Source organism: Leishmania mexicana, chromosome 31, assembly GCF_000234665.1.
Source record: "Leishmania mexicana MHOM/GT/2001/U1103 complete genome, chromosome 31".
Classification (NCBI taxonomy): Eukaryota; Euglenozoa; class Kinetoplastea; order Trypanosomatida; family Trypanosomatidae; genus Leishmania; species Leishmania mexicana.
Genome location: NC_018335.1, coordinates 1,398,114 through 1,418,224, shown reverse-complemented (window position 1 = coordinate 1,418,224; position 20,111 = coordinate 1,398,114). Strand labels below are relative to the sequence as shown.

Sequence of the window (20,111 nt, the reverse complement as noted above, 5' to 3'; positions counted from 1 at the left end):
GAGAGAGAAGGGGAAGTAGGCGTGGGATGCCTTGTCGATGCGCGCGCGTGTGGTGGAGGGTGGGGAGGAGGGGGAGGGGTCTTGTGCGCGCAACCAGGGCGCCGAAGGATGCATAAAGGGATAGGGAGGAGCAGTAGTGGTTGGGCGGGACAGACGCGAGCGCCGCACCGAAGCAAACATTTCTGTTCCGCTTGGAGCGCCATTTGTGCTCGTCGTATCTTGTAAGACGGAAGGCGGTGGATGTCCCCGTTGCACCTGCCCTCGATGCTCTTACTCGAAGTCTCAGAGGATGGCCAAAGCAGGGGATGGGCGAGGCTTCTGACTCGACAGGCGGCGCTTTCGTCCTCCACCACTCCGAAACTCGATTCTGTGTGTATGTTTTTTCTCGACACACGACATGAAGTCTGTGTGGGGGGAGTGGAAGGGACGGCGCATGTGCCTGAGTGTCTGGCAGGGAGTTGGTGGGGTTGCTCAGAACGTCAGCTGCGCCTACCTCCGCCCTTCCGTGATCGAGAACCAATGCACTGAAAGGCTTAGGAATGGTGTACGGGGAAATGTAGCGCTGAGAGCGAGAGATGCATCTCGTAGCTTCACGTGTGTCGTTGCGTAAGCGAGAGAACCGCAATATTCGTTGCCTCAGTGGTACGGAGAGGCTCGAGCTTTGCCAAGCTGGACTCCTCATCTGACCCGTCCTGCATCGGCGAGCGTTGGCGCCGATGAGCCGGAAAGTGTGGTCGAAACGTTTCGTCTCCATGATCGCTGTCACGGCAGGGCAGGGGCTGAACAAGGGTGCAGGCCCTCTCCTTGGACGCATCGGGGCATACGTCGTACGTGCGGCTACCGGTGCTCACCACGACCGTCTCGGGCCCCACGACTGCCAGGCCACTCGTCGGGCCCACAGAGGCGCCAATGTGCACCTCTGTGCCGTCAGATGGTATATCTCCTGGCCGCCACCGGTATAACAACACTCCGCCCGTAGAGCAGGTCGACACAAGACCACGCGAGCAACCAGAAGCGCCGTCATCGGAGGCAGCGGTGGGGTGCAAATCGAGCAGGTCAAACTCGAAGACTTGGTTCGTGTGGACGGGCCTGGATAGTGTGAAGAGTGGCGCGCATGGCTTGCGCACATCCCAGCACGCGATGCGGCTATCTCCTTGACTTCCCCCTGCGTAGACGCAGTATGGGTCGGAGCCTTCGATGCCGCTTCGTATCACCTGCACGCCCCGCTTAAGCCCATGCAACTCCGCCACCGGGCACCGCTTCCGGCAGTCGATGAGGTGCACCGACGGCGCGTTGTAGCTCCCCACCGCCAGCAGCGAGACTGTGCCCTGCCACTGACAATCATGCATAGCGGACACCATCCCCTTGCCGCGCCTGTCGCTGTATGTCCAGATGGGCTGACTGCCCTCAGCCATGATGTCGAACACGCGCACCTGAGTGACATCCTCGAAGCCGCCGTAGCCGCCAGCGATCCAGTGCTGGTGCGTCGGCGCCTTGAACCAACACAATGCGTGTGCGTGAACATGGTAGTCGCTGTCGTTCGTCGCGGTGTACGAGGCGCGCAGCTCGGCGTCCTCGAGGTCCCATATCTGTATAGGCTGGCTGTGGCACGCCGTCGCGTAAGCCGCATTTTCGGTGCCTTTCTTGAAGGGGCACCACGCAAGATCGATGGCTGGGAAAGGAAGCTGCACTCGTGGCGCCGTCGCGTCGTCCTCAGCCACCACCACAGCGGAGTTGGTCGAGGCTGCGTAGGCCAAGGAAGGCACGTAGGTCTTGTCGCATGTGGCAAGGAGCTCGCTAGTGCTGTCTGGTGCGCTGTAGAGTCGGCGCACATGTGCCTGCTCCTTCCAAAATGTCGGCATTACTACAGCCCTCGCATGTGGGGTAAGAAGAAGTGGGTGGTGACCGCTGTGTGTAGGCGTGTGTGTGTGTGGCCGTCTGCGTTGTCGCAGCTCAGCAGCAGCATACACGAAAGTAAAAAGAGAAGAGGGCACAAAGCTGCGAAAACAGGGCGTTGAGCTGGGGAGAAGATGTGCGGCAAAGTCCGAAGAGGGACTGTCGTCCCGGCCAGTAGCCGCTGTCAACCGCTAGAGTGGATGCGCAAAGCGCCCGAGAGGTTTGATGCGGTGAGGGAGTTTGTCAGTCATTTGCGTCAGTCGCAGCGACAACTCTACCCTTCTGGAGAGCCATGTCAAAACTCTTCGTGTGTATAGGTTGCTGCCGCTCTGTTGGTGAGGCCGCTGACGTGAGTCGGGTCTGGCGGACATGATTTAACGCCGCCGTCGTACTCCTCTATGTGTCTGCAAGGTGAGCTGCTTAGCTTCCACGATCTCATGCCGCATTGCGCTGACTCGCAACCGCAGGCGCTGCCAGAACAGCACTCAACTGCTGAACCAGCCTATCGCTCTCCGTCGCTTGCTGGTGGTCGTCTGTGAGCGAGCCGCTTTGCTCATCTTTCAGTCGTGCGCGTACATCGCGCAGCACCAGCTGCAAGCTCATGGACTCCATCGCGATGCCGACGTGAGCCTGCTGGAGCGTCTCGCGCTCGTATCGCTGAAGCAGATAGAGGGAGGCAGCGCTCTGTAAACGACTCTTGAGCTCGTTGACGTACATTCTGCTTGTCTTGAGGCGGCTGTAGTACGGCAACCACACCTGCTCTGCCGCCTCCTTCTCCGCCATGGCGTCAGTAAGCTGCGTCTCAGCGTCGTTTAGCCGCGCCATGAGACGGCACAGCTTTTCCTCGAGAACTGCGTGCGACGAGGACGGGTGCGCCCGCTCCTCCGCGTTCCCGCGTCCCGTCTTCTCCCCTTCCTCATGCTGCGGCACAACTTGGTTTGCGATGAGGTGGAGCACCGGGTGAATCGCGGGGGCGAAGGTGAGCGCCCCTGTTGCCGCTGGAGTCACTGCGTGCGACGCAGACGGTACTGGCTCGCTCAGCTGCGGCTCAGCTCCAGGAACAGTGAGCGCAGACACCTCAGCCGATACGGGCGATGCCTCTTCATCAGGAGGAATGGTGTCTCTGTGCTGCAAGCCACTCGACTCTGCTGCAGGCCCGCTCTTAGGCAAATGTCCTTCGTCGCTGGAAGAGGCATCCACATGAGGCGAGTGAGCCGCCTCCTGCCTCCCCACGTAATCAGCCTCATAGGCTGCGTACGGATCGGCGTACTGGTGCATGTCCGTCGCCCGCACGCGCATGAATGGAAACGGTGCAGTCGTCGAAGGTGACGCCGATCGCTGCGACCCGCTCGCTGCATGTGCCGCAGAGTCCATCGCTGCCATCGAATCAGCCGCCTCACCGTCCATCGAGGCGTACCCTAACCGGTGCAGCCACCGATCTGAGTGACGCGCCAACGCAGGAAGGAGATGCGGTGTGCAACGAAAGACGCCATCAACGGCCACCGACTCCAGAAGCTGTACAAGGCGATGATTCGGTCGCCGCATGAGAGCAGCCCTGCCGGACGACGGAGCCGCGTGGAGGGATTCGAGGAAGGGCTGGAGGGCCAGTTCAGTTTCCGCGGCGCTGGGGATCGAGCGGAGGAACGTGTAGAGGGTCGCTGTGGTGTCACTCAGGTCCTCAGCGATAGTCACATTCTGCAGGCTGGTCGCCTTCAAGTGAAGCACCGGTAGAGTTGTCATGATTCTATGTCTATGTGGGCCACCAGGTGGCTGGGAGGTGGGGAGGATGAGAGACGAGATGCGTGGCGGCAATCGGATGGCGTCGTCACTCTCCCGGTACGTACGTGTGCAGCAGCGCACAGAGGAGAGACGTGGGAGCCACAGCTGGACGGTGGTCCTGCAGTCCTAGATAGCGCGCTGCGCTGTGGGCGAAAGGAAGGGGGGGAAACAACGCGCAGCACACGTGGCGATCGCGAGATACGGGGGCGCACGTTCGCGTGCCCATCACATGCCTTAGAGCGGGAGCAGCCACCACAAAGTGAAGGAGAGGGAGAGACGGGCAGGAGGGGAGAGGTAAAAGCGGGGGCATCGTGTCACCACTCGATCTGTCGATACGCGGGCGTCGAGAAGGACGGCCAACAAAAATAATAAGCAGAGCAACAACAGCAAGCATACAGCTCCTTCACCTGCCTTCTTCACCTTGCTCTTGCTTCCACAGCGGCCACGCGTGCACATCACACGACACGTCTCGCGTCACGGCAACACACACACAAACACACGGCGTGCTGTTTCAGATAATGTTACCGCCCGGAGCTTCTCCCTCGATGACCCCTGACCGGTGCAGCGGGACTGCCGCGCCGCGCGGGATGTGCTGCAGCTCCTCCGACTCTGCGCGAGGGGCCAAGTAAAGGTCAATGTACTTGGTGAGAAGCTGCACCCACTCGTCGCGTTCTGCCGGCGACGCCGCCGCCAGCACAACTTGCTCCCGCGCTTCGTTGGGCGTGTAATAGTCTACAGCGAAGTATGTCTTGTTGGTGTCCTTCGCCTCTGGGCAATCGTCAGGCAAGATGAGCGGCCAGCACACGGCGGCCTTCTTGAAGCGGCTGCCTCGGCTGTTGAACGTCTCGATCCAGAAGTTGGCGTGCCCGAGTGGCCGAGAGCGGTCCTGGCGGTACTCCGCTTCGGACGCGTACCACGAGATCCCAGCGCTACCGGACACAACAATGTAGTGAGGCACGAAGGAGCGACTGCCGCCGCCGAACAGGCCACTACCCCGCACCAAGTGAAGCAGCGTACCTTCCTTATGCGTGGCGGCAGTGGGGATGACAACGCGCGCGGGGGAGGCCGACGGGGGCGCCGCCGACGGGCTCTTGGCTCGATCGGGTGAGGTGGAGGTGGAGGAGCCTATGGAGAGACCCTTCACGTTAGCCGTCTCCGTGGTGGCGCTGCACGCTCTCTGGGGACTCGGTGGGGGCCTGGCCGCCGCGGGTGCAGTCGCTGGTGCCGCGCGAGTCGTGCCCTGCAGCCCACAAGTGGACGCGGCTCGTGCTGAACTACTTTTTTCCAACTGCGCTGCCAACAAGCGGCACTCCTCTTGAGCGGCAAGCATCAACTTCTCGGCCCTCGCCTCGAAAAACGTCGGCATGATGCTGGCAGCTCCACTGCTCCTGTGCTTTGGGAGGGGGGAGAAGGGGGAGGTGTAGCTACGGGTGTGAGCGGGCTCAAAACGAGAGACTACCTGCTTGTTGCTCGGGATTCGCAGCTGCTGCGACGCCAACGCAGCCTTTGAGCACGGGCGCTTGTGGGGCAGAGAGAGAGAAGGTGATCAAAGATGGCACACGCAAGAGCCGCAGAAGAGAGCGGATAGCAAGTAGGATGAGAAGGGTCATAAAAGCACAGCAAAGAAATCTGCGCACGCCTCTGCTGCACGCGCTTGCGTGCAACCGCCACCTTTTGCGCCAGCCTATGCTCTCTTATCCAGCTACGGAGTGGCATCCCCGTCAAGCTCTCGCTCAACCTCGTTGCAAACTCTGCAGCCTTGTCACGTAGATCACATGACTACCACCACGGAGACTCGCGGCAACGCACCACAAAGACATGCGAACGAGGACGTGTCTGTGTGCGCTAGCGATGAGCAAGCCGCTTTCTCCACCGTCGCCGTCACGTCCACCGCTTCAACCCTCTCCGTGTGCGCGTGCGTGAGTGTCTCTGTGCGTGCTTGGGTGCACCTGCTTACGTGCGCTTTTACTTTTGTGTCGCTCGTTTAGAACGCGGGGTCGAGGGTGGAGGCCCCTCTTGGCTAAAGCTTTAACTCAAATCCTAACTACACCGTGTGCACGAGGCGTGCTCACGTACGCCCCTTCGCCCCATCACACACATACACGCACGCACTCTCTCGAGAGAGTGCGTGCGTGAGAGAGTGCGTGCGACAGTGAGGCAGAGCCAATGCACACATAGCTGTCCTGTGCGTGTCTCACGAAGCACAGGCAGCAAAACGAGAACGAGCATACACTACACAAAGAGCAATCATCGAGGGAAGACACTGGAAACACATTGAATCGCGCGGGAGACACCATTGTGTGCACTGCTACTCCCCTCATGCCATGCAGCTGTTGCACCCCGTCTCGCGCAGTCCTCCCCACGTACCACTGCAACAAGCTCAATGTCAACTGGGTTGCTATCGACCGCGGCGACGGCAGCATCTGCGCACCTGCGGCCCGTCCCTGCAGCAACCCAAACTGAGCTTCCTCGATGCGAGCTGGCATGTACATGCACACACACACACACACACTCCAACACATGCTGCCACGCGATAAGCGTGGGAAAAGACAACGTGACCGAAAAAGAAGTACATGAAGGCGAGCACAAGATCAGCCGTGCGCAAGTCCTTCTTCGTCTCGCACAAGGTTGGCCAGCCTTCTACATCTCCGTGATGTACTTCTCTGTGCCGGGGATGGACACAGTGCCAGCATAGTGATGCTTCGCCATGGCACCCGGCTTGTTCCAGCTCTGCCACTCCATCTCCTTCGCGTACTCATTCTGCGCCCACTGCGGCATCGGAATGCCGGGGAGGTAGAAGGCGCACTGCATGCACTGGTACCAGTCCATATTGCCGAGCATCAGCAGAGCCATGAGAGCGCTCGGGATGCCCATGATCAGGTTGCGCACCATGATGAGGCCGGCACGGTTGTCGAAGCGACCGTACTGGATGAAGCTGGACCACATACGGCCACCCCAGCCGCCGCACATTGTGATGGGGTAGAAGTTATTGTACGGGGCCATCCAGCTGACACGGTTCCAGTTGATGCCCATGAAGTCGCCCGCGAAGATGCGCGCGGGAAGAGAGGCCTTTGGTGGCGCCATTTGTAAGTTCGTGTGTGTGGGGGGGGGGGGGTCTGTTGGGCCGAAGCGAGAATATCCAAGGGGAGCACAACAGCAATATAAAAGGAGAGCCGCTACGTAACTCTGTCTACCTAACGAACACTCATGCACCTTGGCCGCGACAGTAGATGCAGCAGGCGTCGCAATGGTGGTGAGGGGGCAGGGGGCGGGGGCGAGAGCGAGAGATGGGAGTGAGACGCGTGCATGACCACGGGGAGCGGTAATGGGTGCATCGTGCGGGCAAACAAAAGCCCCATTGTGTGCCGTTACCAGAGAAACGGAGGAGGGGAGAAGAGGCGGGTGGACGGGCCTAGATGTGCGCTCCCATCTGCGTCCACGGCAGAGAGGAAAACGATGCATCTCGTCGGTGACGAGCACAGCAGCACAGCGCAGCTTTGTCGCGCAGGCGCGCTCATGCTTTTGGGCGGTGGCAGCATACCTCATTTCGTTCTACATCGTTTTTTTTTGTTGGGAGAGGAGGAAGAGTCCAGGAAAGCGGCAGTGATTGCGGAAGGGGGAGGGGAGGAGGGCAGGCAGACAGGCCACGTCGCCTCGGGCTTCGCATGTGTAAGTGCGTGTGCCGTTCATTCACCAAAACCGCTTCCTAGCAGGAGCAAAAGCCCGCCTCTTCCCTACCCACCCCCACCACCCGTCACTTCGGGTGTGCCGCCGTCCTCTCAGTGGGGAGGGGCAGAGGATACCAGAGGTGAATTCAAAGAAGACGAGCAACGCACAAGTCAGCAAAACAGCGTGCGGCCGACGCTCAGCAGTGTGGCCTCCGTCTCCTCGTCCACTTCGGCCTTCATCTCGCGCAGCGCCTCCAAGGCACTGCGAAGGGAGTCGAGTTCAGTTGCTTCTACAGTGGGGCCGACACCACTGCTGTGAGCATGCTCATGTTGTGGCACGGCGAGGGTGTCACCGACGTTCGCGCACACCTGCCGCGCTTCGTCTATTATACTCTCCAAGCGCTGCTTGGCCTCCTGCGTGAAGGCGTCTTGCTCGTGCTTGTAACTCCGCAATACCTCACAGATGATGGCGCTTGTCGTGTCGTACTGCGCCTGTGCGCCGGCCGCCGCCGCTGTGCCACTCGTTGAATCCTGCTCAGCCAAGGCAAGATGAAGTAGGCACCGCAGCAGCTCGCGATATGTTGTGTCTATTGCACGGCGCACCAACGCTTCTTCGTTGTTTGCCCGCTCCGCTTCTTCCTGCAGCTCTTCCAGCGCCATCTGTAGCATTCGTGTCTCGCGCACAAGATGCTGTCGTTGCGCCTTCACGTAGTGGGTGCGGTCTCGATTAGGATCACCGCTGCAGTCGCTTCGACGCAGCGAAGGTACGCTCATCTGGCGGCTGTGCCCGCTCAGAGAAGAAGAGGGAGTCGGCTAGTGGTCGTCGCTGGTTCTCGGGATCTTTAGTTGTGGTAAGGGAAAGGTGGCATGAGTGAGAGAGACGACCAACACGGCGGGAGAGAAGATGCAGCAGCATGCCTTCGCATGTAGGCGCGTGTCGACCGGTACAGTGATCCCAACGTTTGCGGCCCAGTGTACTCTCTCGAGAAGAACAGCGCGGCTTTCGCCTCTCAGAGAAGTGCCGGAGGGGCGCGCCATGAAGTCACATGCAGCAGCTGAGCGTGCGGAGGCGCCATCCAGCAGTGCGCCACAGCGCAAGGCTCTCTTTCGGTTTTCTCTCGCCCCTCTCCCCCCTCTCCCCCCTCTACCGGGGGACTCCGCAACACGACACTAAAAGGCTGCGCCGCGTGCGCCTACGCCGGCAAAGAAACCAACGAGGGCCTGAGAGCACCGGGATGAAGCAGCAGAACGTGCGCGGCACACACTTGGGCACCCGTGCGACAGAGAGGGAGAGGGGCATAGACGGACGCACACACGCAGCGCGTGTGGGCGCAAAGGGAGGAAAAAAGCGGAAACAAGTTGAAAAGAACAGCAAGACAAGACAGATAATGGGAGACAGCGAGCGAGGAGAGAGAAGCGTGCGTGGCGGGAGTCCGCAGGCAGAAGAGGAGGCAGCCCACCCCTCAGACATAGCCACATGGGTGTGTCCCTGTGCACACGCGCGTGAACAGGGGGCTGGGCCGCCAACGCTAAAGATCTGCTTCCACCACGTGGGGGATAAAACGGCAGAGGGGGAGGAAAAGGCAGTCGTGTATGCTGCACCATGTGCGCATGGTGCATCCTACTGCACGCCTGTTCCAGGCTGGTTTACAGAGAAAATATCGTTGGCATCATCGGCCTCCACCTCGTAGAAGACCGCGCCGACCTGCGTGCGGTGGCGACGGCGGTTGATCTTCTTTAGGATCGTGTTGCCAACGTCGGCAAACAGGCTCGAAGCTGCGATGATGGGGGCACTCAGCGACGCCGTCGCTTCTCCCACCGCATGAGCAGAGATCCACAAGGACACGTAGTACGATGCTATCACTATCAGGCACAAGAAGAAGAACTGGAAGCCGGACAGGAGCTGCTGCGTCGAGTCCTCGGAACCCACCGACGGCGCCGAATCAAAAACCGTCGGCATGACACGTACTGATCTCCTCTATCACTGAACGTGGTGTGGGAAGATAAGAGACCTAGAGTGTGCGCCGAGCGTGGTCTCTCCTCTGCACGTGCGTGCGTTTGTGCGTGTGTGTGCGTGTGTGCGCAGCTGCTCAGCACTGCAGGTGCCACAGAATGAACAGCCGCAGCAGTGGATTAAAGAGCAGACGTGCGAGAGAGCAACATGAAAAGCCCCACGGAGAGAGAGGAGAGGAGATGAGAGGAGTGCCTCCCGCGCCACCGTGTACCTTCACGTGGCTGTGGCGATGGGTGTGTACGCGCATAGGTGCGGAATGCATCGTAGTGGATAACGCTGCACAGAGCGCAGAAATTGCCTGCAGCGCGAGTGCATCACCGGCACACAGACCCAAATTCCTATTAACGAAAGAAACCTTTGCGGAAGGAGAGGGAGGGGCTAGAAGCCGAGGAGGGACATACCAGTCTTTAAGGCGCAGCCAAGCTTGACGCCGCCCCCAGCAGAGCCCCCCCCCATATCCCTGCCCCGCCGGCTCCGCGAACGTGCGCACTCGCACGGCTCCAATGACATAGGAGCGCGCGCCTGTGCGACACAACTCTGTGCCACTAAAAAGAAGGTGTGTGTGGGTGTGTGTGTGTGTGGCTAATCGAAACACACCGCAGTGGACGGAGACGCAGGAGACTAAGGGTGGCTGCGTACTCCGTTATGAGCACGCATACGCTCATGAAAGTCCGAGAGACTCTGATGTCCAGTTCATCCCTGGCCTCGACGTCGGCGCCACTTCTGGTAGTTCGTGTCGCGCAGCCAGTCCGCCCTCCTGTCCTCTGCCTCCATCCCGGGCAAGGTAGGGCGATCCCAGAGGGCGTGCGGGTGCGCCACCCCGCCAGTCGGCACAGGCTGTGCCGTGTGCACAGTCTCGTATTCGCTCTCTGCAAGCTCGAGCACCTCGTCCGCGCGTGGCGCACTCACGGCACCGCTACCGCCGTCGGCGCCTACCCTCGATGCGGGCACATTGGCGTCATCCACGCACGGGTTCGCCCAGAGTCGAACAGAGCCACTGTCCTTGCAGGTGCGTCGAAGCACGTACAGCAGTGCGTCCCGCAGCGCCACTCGCCACTCCTCCAGTGCAGCAAGATGCTTGGATCGCTCTGGCATATCTGGTGGCACATCGAGGCGCACGGTAAAGTCGATGACAAACGACGCAGGGTCACGGGGAGTGGGGTGGCGCCGGTACTCCACCTCCGCCACAACGCCAGCCGCCTCCAACTCGGCCAAGACAGCGGGGTGAAGAGCAGTGCCGGCAGTGGTAGGCGGCGTCTCCGCACTCCCCGTTGCCTGAGCAGGGGGCATGATCCCGGACGATGGCAGGAGCGACTCGGCAGCCGCGCCGACCCAAACGTAGAACCGGCCAGACAGCTTCGCGGAAGATGGGGCAGAGAGCAGAAGATGGTTCTCAGCTGCTTTCTCCACTGCTGTGAGAAAGTTGCGCGTCTCGGACGCCGTGTCAGTGGCCGAATCCTCAACGCCGAGTTGCCGCCGCTTCTGAAGCGTCGACTGCTTCTGGAGCAAGCGCAGTTTCCTGCGCAGCACGTGAGACTGAACATGCTTGAGCAGCAGTAGCTCACAAAGGCCTTTAGCGGAAAGAGTCAAGTGCGGCAGCAATCGGCGCAGGGCGCCCAGGACATCCACGTGGCACGTCGCACTACTGATGCCGCAGTCCGCTGGCAGTGCGGGCCCAGCAGCGCCGACGTTAGGGTCGGAGGCGGGCGCCGCGGGCAGCGGGGAGGCGAGCCCGACTGGCACCCCTGCGTGAAGGATCTTCGAGACTGCCTTAGACGAGTGCCCTCGCCCCGCGACATCGGCTCGCTCAATGTCTTTCACAAACTGGAAGGTGGCCGGTGTCAGTGCCGAGACGACGTGGCTGTCCGGATGTATCCACCAAAGACACGGCAGCGGCGGCACACTTGCAGGCGCTCCGCCGCCTCCGCCATGTTCATGCTCCTGAAACTGTGCTGCTGGCGTTACCCTCAAGCACACCACAAAGCCGCCGTCACTGCCCGTCCGCATCGGGTCCGTTCGCCACGCCGCCTGGGCAATGGAATTGCGGAGCTCCGGGCTGTACTGCTCCGCCTCTTGCCCCGCAGAGCCGTCCTCGATAGCAGCCCATGTTCTGAGGCCGGGCCGACCCTCGCTGCAGAACAATCGAAGCACTGAGGTGGCCTCTGGGGATGCCATGCATGCCTCCATGGTAGGTGAATCTAGCGGGACGCACTCCACGCCCAACGGTCGCCACACATGCCTTGCAGTCGCCGCACCGTCGTTGGCCTCCTCCCCCTCTCCTCTGCACGACGCTTGCGGTAGCCGCAGCTGCAACCCGTCACCCTCCATGCGAACGCGCTGCAAGACAGCGCACACGACGGCCTCGTTCTCGATTACGTTGGCGCTCTGAGTGGCGTAGATGACCCAGCCACAGCCGTCCGCCCTCACAGCTTGTATGGCCGCGTAGAGCTGCTTCTTCAATTTGGAGAAGTTGGCGCTCGCTCTCTGGCAGCGTTCCACGAAGGTGTTCGGCGGCGCCCCTGAAACGAAGTTGGAAGCACCGCGGCGATACGACGACGGTGTGTGCCCGCCCAACGGAGCGAGATCGGCGTCTTCGTCGGCTGCCTCTTCTTCGCCGCCGGCGAGCCAGCCACGAGGGCGAACACCGTCTTGCGATGTTGCGGGAACGCACAGCACCACTCTGCTGAGAAGGCGCGAAACCGCCACTTCTGACCTGCCGTCCGCCATGCTGCAACGTGGAGGCGTAAGTGGCCGTCCCCTCCTGCTCGGCGAACGAGGTTGGAGATACACCACGTTCGGGTACCGGTCCGTCACCGCTACAGCAGACTCGTCACACGGAAGCGACGCCACACTGGTCTGCCGATGTTTTGACCTCAAGCCTTTGTGCTCTCCACCTTTCACCCGGTGTCGAGGCGCGGCGGTGCGGCCTGTAAAAGATGCATCCTCGACGACGATCACCACACGCGCCAAGCGGTCCGCCGCGACTGGGTCGCTGGACTCCGCCTGCGCGGCTCTGAAGAGATAATGCACGATTTCCGTGTGGTACGTGCAGGCCGTCCCGTCTTGGTCACTCGCTTGGCAGAGCACGACTTCGTAGGGCTGTGGCGCGCCATCCTCGCTGGGCACAGCGGCAGCTGCAAGCCGCACACTCAGCAGCGACACCGCAAGCGATACGTCGTCCACGTGGAGGACAGTATTGCTGGCCACCTGGCGCTGCAGCCAGTACATATGAGCGAGGCTTGGCGACTGCGTTGGCGGGCTGGGAACTGGAGCCGCCACGGCAAGCGCGGCTGCAGCTTTTCTGTCGCTCGTTGCTGCTGCTGCTGCTGCTGCTGCTGCTGAATTTCTTAGGTCATTCGTCAGAGACGCAGACCGGCCTGCGGCTGGCAATGGCGAAGAGTCTGCCCCCACGCACGGCGACGCATCCAGCATCATCGCGCCAAGCGCATCGGCGTCGGCGATGAGGTCGACGGATGCAGCAGTAAAGGGCAACGCCGCTTGCTCACCGATGGCGCTGGATGTGTCTATCGGAATTGGCACGGACGATGCACAGCTGCCATGAATGACTGAAGTGGTCGCATCCGTCTGGGGGACCCGTGATTGCAATCGCGACGTTGCGGCGGAGAAGCAGACATGGCGCGGTGCGCCAAACGCCTGGGTGGGTGGAAGGGGCATGGCGTACAGGCACGGGTCGATGGGTGTCGGCGTGAAGACGGGTAACGAGTAAGGCGCGCCTGCCAAACCCGCCGAGCCGCTGCTCCCGATGCCGCCGTCGAGGCGCGTGGAAGCCGTGCTGTGCACCTCGAGCTGATCCCGCACCGTGAGCCGCGTCAATGGCAGGACGCTGTTCACCAGGAAGAGAGGCCGTGAAGGCCGTAGCATGGTGTCCACAAACGCGTATCGTTCTGACTCGGCAATGATGCCCTGCGTTACGTAGAAGTTCCCGAAGAACTCGCGCTGCACGTCGCGCATTTCGCGACGGCGCTCCTGGTCCGACTGGGGGACCGGTGGCATCTGCGTCCCATCCACCTCCTCATCTGCCGCCGCGCCCAGCTCCACAAAGAAGCGCCGCGCCAGGGCCAGCGTGGACTCGTGCATCTCCGCCATCTCGTCCTCCTCCTCCTCGGTCAGATAGCGGTCTGCTGCCTCGTCTGTAGCGAATGTGATGGGCACCGACGCTGCGCCGCTGTCTCGACTGCTCGGGTCAGGCACCAGTTGAACAGGGGTCGCCTCTCGCCATGCACCGCGCAGTAGCTCCCTCTTCTCCTCACTCGACAGGTTCTTCATGTTGCCCCACCCACGCCGCACGCTAGGGGTGGGCAGCCCCCGCAGGCTGCGCGGCAGGCGCTGCTTGGCGTGGTGACCGGCCACTCGACGAGTGAAGGTCAGCATGGCCTGTGCGTGGTATCGGTGACCGCACGCGCGGCATGTGTGTGGAGTATTCCCGATTGCGCGTTCGCGCGTGTATGTGTGGCGACGTGGATGGCACGGCCCCCTTTCCGCTTCACTGCGGTTTTGCGCACGGCAGTCGCGCAAAGGCGTGCAGAGAAACAGAAGAGGCGAAGAGGCAGGGAGGAAAAGTCGGTGTGGAGGTGCTGGGGGAGAGAGGTGTGCCGTGATCGACCAGCAAGATGCAAGGCAGTCAGCCGGCTGGAGTGCATTGGGGCTAGAGCAGCAGCAGCAGCAGAAACTGGTGCGAACATGTGCCTCGCATCTCTCGCGCGCCTTCTCTGTAAACACAGGTATCAGGACGCTCAAAGACGCCACTCTATCTCGCCTAGAGGGGCAACTCGCCACGCAAGACTCCACACGCGAGCAGCTCTTCCCCGTGGGCTGGGGCAACGGAAAGACGTGAAGGTGGGCCAGCGTCATCGACAAAAAAAGGCGAAAAGGGCTCGCAGGGCGAGTGGCTGGTGAGACCGTCGACGGACTCGGCTGAACTGGCTGGGCGGAGACAGCACTGCCGCAGTAGCAGTAGGGGAAGGGAGAGGGGGGGGCGTTGAAGGGGAATGCTGCGGTTTCTCTTGCTCAGCGGCCCTTGCACAGAACCGCAAGGCCTGCATGAACCTGATACATTACACCCTGCCGCTTGCTCGCCTGCCAAGTGTGGGTGTAATCCCCTTCACCCCCTGCACTGCTTGGTGCGCTGTCTATCCCGCTGAGCTTGCAGTGCTTTTCTCAGCGGAAAGGGGTCAGGACTTGGGTGTCGGCAGCCCATGGAGACGCAGTCACACACACGCGCACACACACAGTGCACCGTGCACAGCGTCTCACGTGTGCTGGGCTTTCCTATCTTTTCCCCATTCCGCAGGAGTGCGCGCCATGCCAGCACAGGCACAGACGCACGCAAGCGCTTGGGCATCCCACAGCGGATCGTGCCACTGCGGCGCCGACAAGAGCTCCGCCGCCGCCGCGTCACTGTTTGCAGCTTTCTCGAGTGCCGTCATCAGCGATGGCGGCTGCTTGGGCGAAGGAGCAAAGCCGGCCGCCGTGAAGAGAGGGTGTCGAGTGGCATCCACTATCACCGCCTCCAGGGGTGAGCTTAGCAGCCGAAGCGGCTGAGATGGTGTCTGGTGCACAGAGCTCGGCGCAGCGGCGTGGGCAGCAGCAGCCACATCAGGTAGCTGCTTCGACCCAGCACAGCGAGAGCCTGCCCGGAGACCTCGCTCTGAGAGATGGCATTGTAGGGGTGCCCCGGTGAACGCCAGCCCCAGCGTGCGGTGAAGGACGGAGGCGTCGCTGCTGCCGTAAACGTACACCTTCGCACGAGAGCACAGCAAGGCGCCCTCGCTCCCGCTGTAGTGGCTTTCAGGCACATGCGCGAGACCGCGCCACAGCAAATTGATCTGCTTGGCCAGATCTACCATCGTCAAACTCTCCTGAAAGTTAAAAGACGAGGACGCCGGCACCAGGGCAGACGCTGTCTGGACGCGATCGGCGTCGACCGGTGCGCCGCCCGTCGAGCGGCCAACGTGACGCCACGCACTGACGTGGGTGCCGTCGCGGTGTGCATTGCGCACCTCAATCAAGTTTGCCTCCACAGACAACGCACAGTCAGCGAGCCAGTTGTACCACGCAGAAGGTCTCTCGAAGCTGCGGCGCAGGAGGGCCTGCAGGAAGTGAGGGTGGTGACGAGAGAGGTACGCGAGCGACTTGTAACCTTGCCTGCCTTTGCTGTAGGCACGCAAGCCGCAAATATGCTTCGATGCCGCGAGAAAGTCGGGAGACTCCACCGGGGCAGCATAGAGCAGCTCGAGTGCCTCGCGGTTGAACCGGTGGATGTTCGGGATCCCGAACGGGTCCAGTCCCTTGAAAAACTGCACAATGCTCAGCCGTATCTGCAACTCCCTCATCACCAGTTTCTCAGTCTCTGTGGTGGGGTCGGCTGCCGGCAAGGAAGCCGTACTCTCGCTCTCCAAAACTGGGAAGGCGTTCGCCTCGTCCACGAAATCTGCCGTGGCGTCGGTGTCACCGCCCGATGACTCGCCGTGACGGAGCGCCGCCAGCGCCAAAAGACCGTTTTCCTCTCCAGTCGCCTTCTTCCTGTCTTTCCGCAGAGCTCGGCGAAGACCGAGAAAGGACGCCATGGCGCTGCGCGCCTCCGTCTCGAGTGGGGCCCGCAGCTCCTCCAGGGCCGCTCCTTGCACGAGAGTCTTTTGAATTTTGGGCAGAAGAAGGTGGCCACACGGTAGCGGCTCCGCCACCCGCATCACCTCCCTCGGGTTCAACTCCAGCACCGTCGGGGCATCCCCAAGTTCGGTCAACGTGTGGGGCGGCAACTGCACTCGGCTGCTATCTGGGCTGCCTGCCCGGGCATGGACCTCGCTCGCGTGGGGCGGGCGCGGCGACGGCAGCTCTGCCCGCGCAAATGGCACCAAGGCCAGTGAACGCACATACGAGTTGCCGTTGAACTTGACGTACTCCAGATCAAGGGCGTAGCTGCGCGGCGGTGGAGGCTGGGCGCCGAGGAGTATGCGGCGCGTTGTGTACATGCAAACAGGATGCAGGACCACTAGCAGTGGTGACGGCGGCACAATGACTCTCCTGAGTCGTATGGCGCTCGTGTATGTCTTTACGTAATGCGCGGGCGCTCTCGCTTGGCGAAGAAGTCGACAAGAAAGGAAAGGGAGATAGGGCGGGAGAAGCTGACGCACACCGCCAGTAACAGCTCTAGCAACGTGAGCACTGGTCCCTCGACCACATCTGCTGCCTTCGTTTTCTTTGGTGGGGGAAGGGTGGCCTTTCCGGCCCTCGATGATGCTTGGCCAAAGACACCACAAAACTGTGTCCGCCCACGCAGGGAGCCGAACAGAAGAAGGCATAGCACCTTCTGATGCATCCAGCACAGCAGTTTCCTGTGACGGTGGTGTGCGTGTGCTCCGCTGCCAGATCGCAGTCCGCGGCTACTACACTCAGCATTTCTTCTTGGTGTGTGTGTGTGTGTTTCCTTCGCACGCAGCGCGAGACAGTCGCCTCAGCTCACGCACACAACCGCCTGCGCACCTGATGCGACACCCCCAATGAGGAAGAACATACCAGACATGAAAAGAAAACACTTGTGTACATGCGCACCGCCATGTGTGTGTGTGGGGGGGGAGTACGGAGGGAGGGAGGGACTTCCCTCATCCTCCCCTCGCTTTGCCGAATCGACCTGGGCCTCGCCGACATGCGCATGCAAGACGCCGCACAACGCTGGCCGCATATAACAAACATTCAAACGACCCCGCCACACGCACGCGTGCACCACAAGCACACAGACGTACACACACACACAGGGCTATGCACAGAGAGCGCGCGCCACGACCGCTGAGGTCAAACAACAGGCTCCTGCACTACGGCGATAAGGAAGTCGTCGCTGCAGCGGATGATGATCTCATGCAGAAGCGTGCGGACGCGAATGAGCTCTACGGAGCTCTCCCAGATCAGCGGAGGTGGCGTAGTGGTGATCTGCTTCTTCGCTCCCAGTTTGGGGGAAGACTCAGCGGCAGTGCCGGGAGACTTTACAGGTGCAAACAGCACTGCCGCCTGTCGTGCTAGATCAGCCGCCATGGCTGCGTAGGACTGGGCCAGAGACCTGTCGAGGTTTTGGAAGCTGTCACGTATGGGCGCCCCTTCGGACGTGCACACCACCACACCCAACACGCCCTTGGTGTACGTGATGCGCTCAATGACGCCTTCAATCTGCTCCGCAGACATGACGTGCGCAGGAACGGGTTGCACAGTAGGTAAGAAGAAGAACGACACAGCGCAGGTAGTTGCGGGAAGAACTGCCAAGCGAACCTGCGAAGGGGACCTCGCAAAGCAGGGATAGACCACAATGGTGAAGAGAGGGAGGGTGGTGCAGTTCGAGATCGCGTACTCGATCTCGGGAGTGCATGTGGCGCGCGCACACACACGCACGCACAGAACGCCGTCGATGCTTCCGTTTATACTTGTGGTACCTCACAATAGAAGGTGTGGAAGGGGGAGGGACCAACGCACACGCGCGTGCGCGGAGTAGGAGAGATCGGAGCGTGGCAAGGACAGGGAGCATACAGAGGAGGTGAAGAGGGGGCAGAGAGGAAAAGCACCATCGTGCTCGGACTTGCTGGAGCTCTGGAGAAGCTGAAGGAAAAAAAGAAACCCGACGACCTACATGCACACCATGTATGCGTGAGGCTGCCCGCGCAAGCCCCCTCCCCCCGCCCTCTTGACGCCAGTTCCACTTAAAGCGCTGTAGAGCAGCGGGGGCACAGCGGGAGAGGAAGTTAGGTGCACTACCAAGCATACCACCTCCCCCCTTCCCAAATGTTGTCGTTCTTTCTTTCGCCAGCATATGTGGCACACTCACAACGCCTTGCAGAGTGCCGTTGCAAGAGCAGCCACATCGGCTGTCGATGACGTGACGCACGGTAAGGCCAGTGGTTCAGCAGTGTATGCCAAGCAGATGAATACAGCAGATATGGACGGGCCCCTCTCCCACCCCACAGCAGCTGGTCAAGCGTGGTGGTTCCACGGGGAAGGGTGATATGGGCGGATATGGAAAAAGATGGAGCGGAAAGCGGTGGGTGACACAGTATGGAGGATGTAAAGTGGTGCCGAGCCCCTCCCTCTGCGGAGGCCGGGCAGCTTTCCTGCCGGACCCTTTCTTTAGTCGGCGACCTCATCTCGCTCGTCCTCCTTCTCCTTCCACACACCACACACCATCACAACAACGTACGCGCTCGCAGACGTTCGGCAAGCTCCACGAGCGGCATATGGTCGTCGGCCAACCCACCAGAGCAGTCCAACGCGTGGCGCTTGGGCAGTCGCTTGGCTGGTGCCCTTCGCCGACGCTGCGGCAAGAATGCGCAAAAGAGGGGCGGCGATTCCGTGGGAGAGCACGTAACGCTGCTGTCGCTGCCGCTACTGCGGCTGCTTGCCTCTACATATCGCCTACGCGCCGCTACCCGGTCGCCGATAGGTGCATCACGTCGCCGCTTCGCAGACACACAAGGCGAAGCATGTGAGCCACACCTATGGAGTTCAGCGCCCGACTGTGAGGTGGCCCAGAGCTCGTCATCGTCACCTTCGCTGCCGTGCTTAGGCGCGGTGCCACACCCGTTTTCAATAATGGCAACGGCACGCTGAAGCGCTTGAGCGTAGTAGTGCAGCGGGTGTCGCGCGAGGTCAGCCGGGCAGCCACGCAACGGGTCGGGCAGCAGAGTCAATGGTCCTCTCGGCGGTTTTTGTAGGTCACCATCCCTGACTGCCTCTGCGGTTGGCTTCGTTGTCTGGTGATGCAAGGCGGCAGCAGCAGCAGCTGCTTTCTTTTGCTTCGTAGAGATGTCCGAGGCACTCGGTATCGAGCTTCGAAGGAGATGCAGCCAATCCGTAAAGAATAGAAGAAAGTACTGCATCCACTTCCTGAGAGACGCCGCAAGGTGCGACCGAACTGCACTCGCCGAGGTCAGGGATGGGGACGGAACTGATTCATGAGCGGCCCGGACACCATGGCAGCCGTCGAGGTTAGATGTGACGAGGCGCAGCAGCACGGCACACACGCGCTCGATCTGGCACACAGCAGAGGTCTCAGGAGGGTCGCCGGCTGTGCTGATTGCCGTCTGTGGATCCTGCACGAGAGGCCACAGTGCCACCGAAAGCACTGCGAGTGCTGCGCTAGAGGCAGCGGCCCGGGCGCGCAGACAATCGTCCTCTCTTGGGCCTGCGAGTGTAGAGCCTGGTTGAGATGCTGCATCTGGCGTGGTTGCAGGCGCTGTATCACACACAGTTGATCCGCTCTTGGGCCCCATCGGCTTCCTTGAGGAAGCGGTGTAACGCTTCGAGCAAGTCGCTCGTCCACTGTCGTCCAGAAGGAGTTCACGGCGAAGGTTCGCGGCGACTTTGGAGTGCAGCCAGCGAAGCAGCCCTTCGCTCATCTCAGTCACTGTGGCACCCGCCCCGCCAACAAGCATCATGGGGTCATGGCAGGCAGCCTCTTCCGTGGAGTAGCACTGCAGCACATCGAGGAACTGAAGGAGAGTGTCTGTTGAGAGCATGACTACTAGGACTCACTGCGTGCTCACGTGCGCTTGCATACCCATGCTTTCCTTGTGCGAACTGCTCTTGTCACCCCACACTGGATGAGTGCGCCGGCGGAGCTGTTGGGTCTGGTCGCCACGCAAAACGTCTGCCTATCCTTCACAGAAGGGGGCCAACCACAACGGCGTGCATGAACGCATGAAAGACAGAGATAAGCAAATGGATAGGGGGTGCGAGATGTTCTTTGAACTGCT

General features: G+C 61.2%; 10 protein-coding genes across 10 annotated transcripts; all 10 read right to left on the bottom strand.

The window, feature by feature from the left end:
* Nucleotides 1-590: 590 nt before the first annotated feature.
* LMXM_31_3640 (conserved hypothetical protein) lies at nucleotides 591-1,862 on the bottom strand (the record flags this gene model as incomplete). The annotated part of the gene is made up of 1 exon (XM_003878163.1): nucleotides 591-1,862. One exon carries the CDS (start codon nucleotides 1,860-1,862, stop codon nucleotides 591-593), a length of 1,272 nt encoding a protein of 423 aa, XP_003878212.1.
* Nucleotides 1,863-2,331: 469 nt separating this feature from the next.
* Nucleotides 2,332-3,270, bottom strand: LMXM_31_3630 (conserved hypothetical protein; the record flags this gene model as incomplete). Its single annotated transcript, XM_003878162.1, has 1 exon — nucleotides 2,332-3,270. The coding sequence occupies one exon, from the start codon at nucleotides 3,268-3,270 to the stop codon at nucleotides 2,332-2,334; it is 939 nt and encodes a 312-aa protein (XP_003878211.1).
* A 916-nt stretch (nucleotides 3,271-4,186) lies between these two features.
* LMXM_31_3620 (conserved hypothetical protein) lies at nucleotides 4,187-5,005 on the bottom strand (the record flags this gene model as incomplete). Its single annotated transcript, XM_003878161.1, has 1 exon — nucleotides 4,187-5,005. One exon carries the CDS (start codon nucleotides 5,003-5,005, stop codon nucleotides 4,187-4,189), a length of 819 nt encoding a protein of 272 aa, XP_003878210.1.
* Nucleotides 5,006-6,315: 1,310 nt separating this feature from the next.
* LMXM_31_3610 (conserved hypothetical protein) lies at nucleotides 6,316-6,759 on the bottom strand (the record flags this gene model as incomplete). The annotated part of the gene is made up of 1 exon (XM_003878160.1): nucleotides 6,316-6,759. The coding sequence occupies one exon, from the start codon at nucleotides 6,757-6,759 to the stop codon at nucleotides 6,316-6,318; it is 444 nt and encodes a 147-aa protein (XP_003878209.1).
* A 755-nt stretch (nucleotides 6,760-7,514) lies between these two features.
* On the bottom strand, nucleotides 7,515-8,117 carry LMXM_31_3600 (conserved hypothetical protein; the record flags this gene model as incomplete). The annotated part of the gene is made up of 1 exon (XM_003878159.1): nucleotides 7,515-8,117. One exon carries the CDS (start codon nucleotides 8,115-8,117, stop codon nucleotides 7,515-7,517), a length of 603 nt encoding a protein of 200 aa, XP_003878208.1.
* An 847-nt stretch (nucleotides 8,118-8,964) lies between these two features.
* On the bottom strand, nucleotides 8,965-9,303 carry LMXM_31_3590 (conserved hypothetical protein; the record flags this gene model as incomplete). The annotated part of the gene is made up of 1 exon (XM_003878158.1): nucleotides 8,965-9,303. One exon carries the CDS (start codon nucleotides 9,301-9,303, stop codon nucleotides 8,965-8,967), a length of 339 nt encoding a protein of 112 aa, XP_003878207.1.
* A 747-nt stretch (nucleotides 9,304-10,050) lies between these two features.
* On the bottom strand, nucleotides 10,051-13,749 carry LMXM_31_3570 (conserved hypothetical protein; the record flags this gene model as incomplete). The annotated part of the gene is made up of 1 exon (XM_003878157.1): nucleotides 10,051-13,749. One exon carries the CDS (start codon nucleotides 13,747-13,749, stop codon nucleotides 10,051-10,053), a length of 3,699 nt encoding a protein of 1,232 aa, XP_003878206.1.
* An 878-nt stretch (nucleotides 13,750-14,627) lies between these two features.
* Nucleotides 14,628-16,349, bottom strand: LMXM_31_3560 (conserved hypothetical protein; the record flags this gene model as incomplete). The annotated part of the gene is made up of 1 exon (XM_003878156.1): nucleotides 14,628-16,349. One exon carries the CDS (start codon nucleotides 16,347-16,349, stop codon nucleotides 14,628-14,630), a length of 1,722 nt encoding a protein of 573 aa, XP_003878205.1.
* Nucleotides 16,350-17,169: 820 nt separating this feature from the next.
* Nucleotides 17,170-17,553, bottom strand: LMXM_31_3555 (conserved hypothetical protein; the record flags this gene model as incomplete). Its single annotated transcript, XM_003878155.1, has 1 exon — nucleotides 17,170-17,553. One exon carries the CDS (start codon nucleotides 17,551-17,553, stop codon nucleotides 17,170-17,172), a length of 384 nt encoding a protein of 127 aa, XP_003878204.1.
* A 989-nt stretch (nucleotides 17,554-18,542) lies between these two features.
* LMXM_31_3550 (hypothetical protein, unknown function) lies at nucleotides 18,543-19,874 on the bottom strand (the record flags this gene model as incomplete). Its single annotated transcript, XM_003878154.1, has 1 exon — nucleotides 18,543-19,874. One exon carries the CDS (start codon nucleotides 19,872-19,874, stop codon nucleotides 18,543-18,545), a length of 1,332 nt encoding a protein of 443 aa, XP_003878203.1.
* Between the last annotated feature and the right edge of the window lie 237 nt (nucleotides 19,875-20,111).